The sequence below is a fragment of the Tupaia chinensis genome, unplaced genomic scaffold, assembly GCF_000334495.1.
Source record: "Tupaia chinensis unplaced genomic scaffold, TupChi_1.0 Scaffold000247_1, whole genome shotgun sequence".
NCBI lineage: Eukaryota > Metazoa > Chordata > Mammalia > Scandentia > Tupaiidae > Tupaia > Tupaia belangeri.
The window spans coordinates 4,372,254-4,382,024 of NW_006159725.1; the positions used below are offsets into that span (position 1 = coordinate 4,372,254).

The following is a 9,771-nucleotide window of genomic DNA, read 5'->3' on the forward strand; positions in this document are numbered from 1 at the left end:
GTTACACGAGCCCTGCAGTCCCACGGCACTTCTCTTCCAGGTCGTGTGATGTGCATACTCACCCAAACTTTCTTTTTCTTCGTGGGTTTGGTGGGGTAATTTGGTCCCAGGCACTCAGGGTGATAGCTATTTCGGCACTTATTACACTCCAGCAGCTGCTGTAAGAAAATAATCATACCACCTTCACTAAACATCTATTATTTGGTACCCCACCTCATACTTATCCTCAAGTGAGTACAGCACCCCATTATGACAGGTAAAATTCCGTCACACATTATTTACTTCCAATTAAAGTATGGGGATTTCTTAACCACTAAAGGCACTCGGTGATGGTAGATTTGACTTATTTGGGGGATTTTAGGCAATGCCATGTTTTCTTTCTTTTACATTCCGAAACATAAAAATAGACAATTGAGTTTATAGATTAAATAGTCAAAACAAACCAAGCCAACAGAAAAGAGAATGTAGGGGACAAGCTGTTAAAGCTGTTAGCATAATGGCTATGTCGCTGAACTCCCATGTAGCGAACCGCAGTTCGAGTCCCGGACCCAGTGGCTTAAACTCATGCCGGGCGCGTGTGTGTGCGTGCCCAAGATCCCAAGAGGAGAATGGAGGAGAAGGGATTGCGGCGTGGACATCTCCCCTGGGGGGTGATTTCTTGCTTTCTATCTCTCTGTCTCTCTGGTGAGCACACACACCCTATAGCAAAAACCTCTCCAAAAAAAATCAAAGAATGTAGACATAATACCCTTAATTGGAAGGCAGAAATGCAGATGGAGAGTAACAAAATACACCACATAGTTCTAGTACTCAGTTTAGTACCTTGGTAGCCTGGTGCTGCCTTCCACAAACGTGACAGAACTTGCAGCGGCGACAACACCAGTTTTCCAGCTGGTCCTCCAGAGGGCGCTCATTCTCCTCCAAACAAAACTTGTGGAAAGGCTCACAACAGACTTGGCAATATACAAACTACAAGAAAATGGAAACAGAAGTGTGCTAAATAAGTGATAGAACAGCAACCACGCCCTGCTCAGTTTGGGTGCGAGGAGGGGCCACTGGTAGTATTTATTTCAATGTGTATGATTCAAACACAACTTTAAAAAGCACTGAAGGAGATTCAGGGGTAATAACAGTAAAATTATAAAGTAACAAAATGAAAAGAAGCTAAGATTTAAGGTTTGGTGGAACATACCAAGTGGCATTAAGAGAAAGATACAAATAGCTATGGGAATGTCAAGGAGTGAGGTATGGGGAAATGGGAAATGGGAGAGGCTTTAAAGCTTTTCTACAATGTATACTGTACCAAACAACTGTCAGCTATGGTTTGTCCTTTCCATCACTAATTTTAGAAATAAATTATTTCCCAACTGATACAGGGTTTTATAAAATATGAATGAGGATAACATAGTATTTTCTTTTCTCATCATAGAATTCTTGGGATAACTGGTCAAACGTAAAGGAGGTCTACAGATTAGATAATATTAATGTACCAATGTTAAGTTCTTGATTTTGATCAAGAATTTAATTTATTGGTTTGTGGGACCAGCAGTTGGTGTAATGGCTATGTCGCTGGACTCTCAAGTAGTCGACTGCGGTTCGAGTCTTGGACCCGATGGCTTAAACTTACACCGGGCGCGTGTGTGTGCGTGTGCTCAAGATCCTGAGAGGAGAATGGAGGAGAAGGGATTGCGGCATGGCCATCCCCCCTGGGGGTGATTTCTCACTTTCTGTCTCTCTGCCTCTCTCTGTCTTTCTGGCGAGTACATGTGCCCTATAGCAAAAAGAAAAAACCCAAAAAAAAAAAAAAAAAATTTTAAAAGCTTCAAGTGGGTACCAGCAGACAGTGTAATGGCTACATCTCTGGACTCCCACGTAGCCAACCGCAGTTCAAGTCCCAGACCTGGTGGCTTAAACTCACACCAGGCACATGTGCATGCATGCTTAAGATCTGAGAGGAGAATGGAGGAGAAGGGATTGTGGCACGGTCATTCCTCCTGGGGGTGATTTCTTGCTTTCTGTCTCTCTGAGTCTTTTTGGCGAGCACACACACCCTAGAGCAAAAATCTCTCCAAAAAAATAAAAAAACAAAAAAAATTTCAAGTGAAGAATTGACAAGTAATGGTCATGCCTCAGAAATGCCATGCAGGCTGTAGACCAGCTAATTTTCTCATTCATTTTTTTTTCTAGGAAGCTCAGAAATTGCTGCATATAAGCAGACAATTTAAACTGGAACAATTAAACCCTTTTTAAAAAAACCTGTTTAATCATAAAAGTTGAAGAACTGGTGCTATGAAAGTAAGTTATCCCTTTTCTTTTTCTGCAGAGGTTTTTGCTCTAGGGAAGAGCCAGAAAGACAGAGAGAAATCACCCCCCAGGGGGAATGGCCACGCTGCAATCCTTTCTCCTCCATTCTCCTCTCAGGATCTTAGGCACGCGCACACACACGTGCCCAGTGTGAGTTTAAGCCACCGGGTCTGGGACTGGAACCGTGGTTGACTACATGGGAGTCCAGTGACATAGCCATTACACTAACTGCTGGTCCCGAAAGTAAGTTATTACTGTGCACAGTGTATGTGTGGATGCAAGGTATTAGATTAGAGAGGAAAAGAGAAACTAAACCCTGGGCATGTGTAGACTGAATATTCTGTCTCTATGACATTGGAAACAACCTCAGAATTTAGGACATATTGTTTGTAACAGGCACTAGAGAAATATTTGCCTAATGAATGGATACCAGGCAATAATTTGCAGTTTTGTTTGCTCAATATGCAGATTTAAACTTGACTTTGAATTTTCTTTATAACCTTTAAATACATTGTTTTCCTTTTTTTTTTTCTTATTTGCCACAGTGTGCATGTGCTTGCCAGAAAGAGACAGAGAGAAAGAAAGGCCTGATGTGTTTTTCTTTTTTTAAAAAAAGGAATTATTTATTTATTTAATTCCACTTGGTATTATTATTTTTTGACCAGAGAGAGAGAGAAAGGGAAAGCAAGAAACCATGCCGCCAGGGCCAGGAGTAGAACTGCAGTTGGCGATGTGGGAATTCAGAGCCTTTAACCACCACACCACCTGCTGCCACCCCCCAAATAATTATTTATTTATTCTACTTGTTATTTGTTTCTTTCTTTCTTTTTTTCTTTCTTTCCTTCCTTCCTTCCTTTCCACTTGTTAGCCTGGTGTTTTTCAAGCCACCAGGCCCTGGATTTGACTGTGGTTGGCCATGTGGGATAAGGTTCCCTTAACCACTAGATTGTGGAGGCCAATATCCCCCACTTTTTGAAATGTGAAAGAGAAGAGATAGGAAGACACAGGAATTTTTGACAGGGTCTGGCCATGTTGCAATTCCCTGCCCCAGCCTCCCAGATAGCTGGGAGTGGGGGCATGTGCCACACTGCACGTGGCCTGTTCAGGCTGATCTAGGAAGGCCACCGAACCGCTCCTGCAGCCGGGGCCGCCATGCAGAACACCCTCTTCTTGTGCTACTTGGCTGGGCCAGCATTCTTTTGACAGAATACTCTATTATTTTTCTCACGTTGGGATATCTAACAGGGAAACCTAATAAAGAGTAAACTGGGGGCTGACAGGTGGCATGGTAGTTAGAGGCACTGGACTCCCACATGGCCAATTGCAGTTCGAGTCTTGGACCTGGCAGCTTGTTTTTTTCTCACTTCCTCTCACCCGCCACCTCTCCAATCAAATTTAAATTAATTAGTTAATAAATTTAAATACTTCTTAAAAAAAACAAAAGAGTAAACTGAAGAAATGAGGACCAGGCTGTGGCACAGCCGAGGGAGTACTCTCTCACTCTCTCTCTCATGCATGCAGGTCCACTCTCTGGCATTAAAAAATAGAGAGAGAGAAGTAAACTTTTCACACTCAATGTTACTATTCCAATAGATGTTTTACACCTGAAGAAGTAAAACACTGTCCTCTGTGAGGTGCTCTCATGTGGGAAGGTCCCAAGTTCAAGTCCTGAGAGTCCCACAGGTATAAGCAGACACACATGTGCCCATGACCCAAGGCTGGTTGAAGGCTGAGGGTGGACTGAGGAAAGAGAACCCACTGGAGAAGCTCTTTTCTGTCTCTTGTTCACAACAAAGGAATAAACAAAATTTTAAAAATATGTATCTATTTTACTGTGTCCCTCTGTCTCTCTTTCCCATAAAAAAGAAAAAAGCTTCAAAAATATTCCCTCAGCTGGTTTAACCACAAGACCGTACCTGTGAAGTACCAAGAAAATAGAATACGGTGATTTCTGTCACCCACAGCAATAGCTATCATTTTCTGGGCACGAAGAAGCAGGATGCCTCACCTCCACATGGCCACTGCTGGCACAGAGAAAGCAAACCACCCTGGGCGTTATCGGAACGGAGGTCAAGATTCCTAAGCCTCCCATCTCCCACACGTTTTCTGCTTCACAATCCTCCTGTGGGGAGAGAGAGAGAGATCACTTATTGCAAAGACAGGCTGGGACTGAACTTCCCTGAGAGTTTTGCTAAGTCAGGCGATCAGCGCGGTTGGATCATTCCACTGTGGAAGAATTATTTCCTCAGACAATGCTAGGACACTTAGGGGTGTCTCGGTGCCTAAGCTCCTTAGTCAGCCCACGAAGCGTGACCTCGCAGCACTGACCGAGGTCCCCACACGCCCGAAGTCACCTGGTAGTGGTGGTTCTTACTCACTTCCCCAGATGGGGCTGACATCCTCCCTTCTGGCACCTGAGGCAGCTCCACACTCTTTCTCTATAGCCTGTGACACGGATATGCTGCAGGACCACTGAACAGCTTACCTTGAAGTCCACCCTGATCCTGTGGACGCCATCAGCTGGGACTTTCTGCTTGGAACTATTGCCATTAGAGAGAGCGCTGAGGATGTTCAAAGTGCTGGCGCTCTCCTGCTTACTCATGGGAGGAGGTTTTTCCTAAGGAGACAGGAGGTGGGGACAGGACAGAGCACCTTACTTGCCTTCACATTTGCAAAGAGATAAAAAGGCCAATGACAAATCTTAGTAAGAGACCGGGAAAACATGTTTCCTGTAGAACGAGAGGAGCAGTGGTTGGAAGATTCTTAAAACCACTGTCTCTCTATCCATAATGAACAGAAATAGTGGACACAGAGAAGAGGGACCTTTACAGACAGATGTTGCTAAAGTACGTCCAGGTCAAAAACCGATTATGCGAATGGCCTGCAGAAAAAGCAGATTCCGAGGCCAACATGTAAGAACATGAAAAAAGGGAAATCAAGAAGAGAAAGACAAAAAAAGAAATGAGCTGAGGCTTTAACCCTGAAGTTGGTAATTGTAAGCAACTTCTCTGCCATATATATAGAAGCAGAAATGTAGTTCTGTTTAATTATGTGATTGTCAAGGATAAGGTTTTTCCCCTGCAGAATCAAACACATGCTTGAGAAATGGCAGAGAAACAAATCTCTCCTCACCTTTTCTTTTGGTTTTTGTTTTACAGGGATACTTGGACGGGGAGCCACCTTTTTCTGCTTGCTTTGTTCTGGACCTATAGAGTTCAAAATACATTGCAGTCAGATGCCGGCTATGACGACTTTAGGATCGAGTGGTCTGTGAAGAAGGGGCATTTAAAAAGAAATATCCACGAGACTCTAGGCATAAATAAGAAATTATGATACTATCTCCAACTTAACTTTTTTTTTTTTGCTTCTATTTCTTTATTACATCAGAGTTAAGAGAGAGCTACTTTTCTTGAACTGAAGAAGTAAGATTACACATTTCAGGTTTCCGCATGCTATTTAGGTCCTCAGTGTGTCTTTGTTAGGACTTGTGGTTCCGGCCACTCCTTCTCACCGTCCTCACTCACCTGATTCTGGTGGTGGAGGCTGCTTCTTCTTGGGCTCACTAGGAGTGGTCTTGGGAACTTCTTTTCTTGGTGGCCCTGTGCTAGGCGGCTGAGGAGGGACGACTGGAGCAGGTTGGGCAACCTGCTTGCTGGACTTCCTGGAAGCTGGTGTGGTGACTTGCTTGGACTCAGGCCCCGGGGCGGAGGAGCTGCCTTCTTCACTCTTTTCCTCGATGGGCTTCCGTGGAGGAGGCTCGCTACTGCTTTTCTTTGGGGCAGATTCCTCTCTTGCTGATGGTGCAGGTTTCTGGCTCGAGTCCCCCACGTTCTTTGCAACGTTGCTCTCTTTACTCTCTTTCTTTTCACTGGCCTTAGACTTTTTCTCTTTCTTTTTCACAGCTAGGGAAAAAAAAGCAAAACAAATCAAGAAGATTATCTATCTGTAAATGAAAATGTTTTTTATTTAAAATGGAAGTATAGAAATGTTAACTATCTTATTCTTGGTTCCCTGCAGTGGAAGTTGGCACTAAAAGGCTCAGGAAAATTAATGCCAAGCTAACCAGGTGAAATAGGCATATTTTTATTGCCTTAGTAAATGGAATGGACTATAATTTTTACATGACTTAAAAGTTCTTTTTATAATTATGAAAAATTTCAAACATACTCAAAAATAAAGGGATTTAGTCAAATGACTCCAAAATATCTAGACTCCAGCTTCCACCACCCAGTCCCTAGGAAAGAGCAGTTCTTAAAACAACAACAAAAATTAGTATTGTCTTTGCAGACATGACTACATGGCATTAAAGGAAGGAGCATGTGGGGGTGACCTTTCTATAATACTACCTTTAGCTTGCTTCTGAAGGTAGGCTTTGGAAGGCATCCATTGTAGATTCTGACATTTTCTCATCCTAAGATAAGTAGGGGTAAATCATAAAATAAATTAATTTAGAAGAGAAGCAACAGAAACAAGTAGTCGTGTGTCCACAACAATCTATTCAGGTTCATTTTGACAGTTGAAAAAAGGATTGCTTCTTATTCAGGTTAAATCTGAGCCTTTGAATACTTGGATCAGCAATTTTATCTACTTTCAGCATCTAAAAGGAGCAAACATCCAATTATTTTTTAAATGGGGCTCAAATTTCATGTAACTCAATGTGGACTGGCACCTATCGAGACCATCGGTCAGTATTTCCTGTAGCCACATTAGTACTTCAACCTATGAGATTACATGCACACAGTCATCTGGAACGCAAAGTAGACTGAAATTACCCTAAAATCCCTAGTCTACTGCTACAGTGCTACAGGTGTATCTTGTGGCTTTGATATGTAGTTTACCTCTTAATTTAAATCTGATGAAACTCAAATTTAATTTGAAGTCTAAAATTGCACCAAACCCATCTTAACCCAAAAGTTTTGTGTAATTTTATCTTGCTAGAATGCAACTTTTTTGCTATCTGTGAACTGTCTCACTTCTTTCCACTAATGGAACTGAGAAGACTTGCTTAAGGCCAGACCAAACCAACACAAAAAACCACTCATCTCCTAGAAACCGTCACCGCTGAAATATATAATGCAGTATTTTTATCAACCATGCTTTATATGAATCGTTTTCATTTCATTTACTTCGCAAATATCTGTTGATAAAACCTTATTCCTTGTGCCAAATACTTTTTAAAGTGCCTACTCCTCAAAATTCCTAGGTAAGCAACTCTCTTGACCCATTTTAAGTCAATTATCCCTGATGGCAGAAAAAGCACCAACAAACTAAGAAAGGGATGAAAAGGTAGAGTAATAACTTCCGTGTCAATAACCCATATGTATGAAGGCACTCAGAGAGTCACAGGCACAGAAGATATTGCCAGTGTTTTCTGAATGTCGTAAGGATAAAATGATTTCAGGTGACCCTACAGAGATTATGCCAAAATCTGCTGGGTTTTAAGTAGAAAACCTGCAGAGCTGTACTATCTGATGTGGCTATTTAAAGTTAAATTAACTAAAATGAAATGAAATTTAAAAATGTAGCTCCTTGGGACCAGCAGGTGGTCTACTGGTTAGGGCTCTGGACACTCCCATGTGGCCGACCATAGTTCGAACCCTGGACCAGGCAGCTTGTTTTCTGACTTTCTCTCTCTGTGTTTCCTTCTCGTCAAATTAAAAAAATACATGAATAAATAAATAAATAAATCTTAAAAAAAAAAAAAAGTAGCTCCTCAATGACACGAATCCCATGTCAAGTGCTCAACAGCCACAGGTGGCCACGGATGCGCTGAACTGAGCATACACAGAACGGGTCCACTGCAGAACCTTCTAACGGATGACGCTGCCCCAAAGCTTTTCTCATGTAAAGCACAGCCCAAATCAAGCCACATCACAAAATCGAACTTTGTAAACTAATCTCACAATTCAAAGATTCTACACAACCACATTTGGTTTCCTGATGCATCTCCGCAACAAACCAAGGGTAAATAAGCAAGCCTCACGGCTGAGAGGTTGACACCTAAAAGGAAGACGCCCACTCACTTGCAGCACTGCTTCTTTATATTGCGGCCACCAAACTTGGGCTTGTCTAAGCAATTAGTACAGACACCACAGTCCTCAGGCACCTGGCAGCCAGGACACTGCCCACACCGCCGTGATCGCCGTCCTTTCTTAACTGGAGGTTCCTGAGGTGCCTTGTTCCTAGTGACGGGTTTAACTGGTTTGATGGGTGGAGCAAGAGGTTCAGCCTCTTCTGAGCCAGCAATAGATGACTTGTCTGTCAAAGAAATATGTCGTTAGTTTCAGAGGAGTATCTAATCCCTTCTTGAGAGTACAGAGGGAGATCCTCAAAATCTCTTTATATTATCAGATACATTCAAACCTTGTTATAATTGGCACTCCAGACATAAAATACATTATAATAAAAATATTGATATGCAGAACTCAGTCTGTTTCAAACAATTATTGCCTATAATTTGCAGTTTGATGAAAGCAAAAATCCACTGAAAAACAAGAGTCTAACCTAACACCAGGAATATGAGTTGAATGCTTTTAAGGACTCTAAACCTCTAAATTCGTTATGCTCAACTACCCAGAATTTAAAAACTATTTGGCAGCCACGTGCCTCACAGACCTCCCACTGCAGGAAGCAGGGCTGACCAGGAGTCCCAGCTACTGTGCTCCGATACCCAGTGGTGCACAGGCCACACTTAACACGGGATGCCGCGGTGACTCGGTGAGGGCTGAGGTAAGCCTGCTCCTGGAGACGCAAGTCTCCTCTAATAGCCAGCATTTGCTCATGGACCCTCGAAGCCTGGCCAAACCCTTTTTATACTGCAGTTGGCCTAGGAAGGTTCTGCCCTACCTTTCCCCACCCTCCCTTCCTTCCTTCCTTCCTGAGGGTCAGGCTGGTATCATGGTCTGACAGCTCCCAACCCTCCCTGGCTACCTTGCCATTTCTTTCTCAGGTATTTCTTCTAATAAAATCCCCATGCATCTAATCCCTTCTCCCCGTCTGTTTTTCAGAGGACCCAGACTAACCATGAAGAGTCTACGGGGCATCCCCAGAAGGATTAATAAATAAAATCAAAATTGGCTCAGACTCCAAGGTTGACCTCCCTGACCTACCATCATTCCCCATGGAAGACAAAATCTTTTCTCGTTCTTCCCATGGTAAGGCACTCAGGGTGGGCATGTCATCAGGAAACACAGCTCGTTTTCGGCCAAGGGCAACAGCAGCTCTTCTGCAGACGTGTTTAATCCGGGGTCCCCTCACAGAGGTCTCTGATGAATCACTTTCTTGACCCTGAGGAGAAGGCAAGCCAGAAACAAACAATAGCAACCATACAAGCTGACAATATAAATGAAGCCAAAGTATACTTGATCGATTTATCAGGATCTAAAAAAAAAAAAAAAAAAGACAACCCTACCTATTCTTAGTTGATATGCTATACAATATCCAAAAATCAACTACTGATGCCCCCTA

At 42.8% G+C, this 9,771-nt stretch overlaps 1 protein-coding gene across 1 annotated transcript in view; it reads right to left on the bottom strand.

Annotated features, from left to right (window-relative positions):
- Positions 1 to 9,771, bottom strand: part of KMT2A (lysine methyltransferase 2A) — a gene marked incomplete at its 5' end in the record, with an annotated part of 92,014 nt that overhangs the window by 38,865 nt on the left and 43,378 nt on the right. Inside the window, 9 exon segments of the mRNA XM_014587927.2 lie at positions 63 to 158; positions 823 to 969; positions 4,313 to 4,426; positions 4,790 to 4,921; positions 5,437 to 5,510; positions 5,829 to 6,206; positions 6,651 to 6,715; positions 8,328 to 8,562; positions 9,414 to 9,591. Coding sequence (XP_014443413.1) covers positions 63 to 158; positions 823 to 969; positions 4,313 to 4,426; positions 4,790 to 4,921; positions 5,437 to 5,510; positions 5,829 to 6,206; positions 6,651 to 6,715; positions 8,328 to 8,562; positions 9,414 to 9,591 — 1,419 coding nt within the window.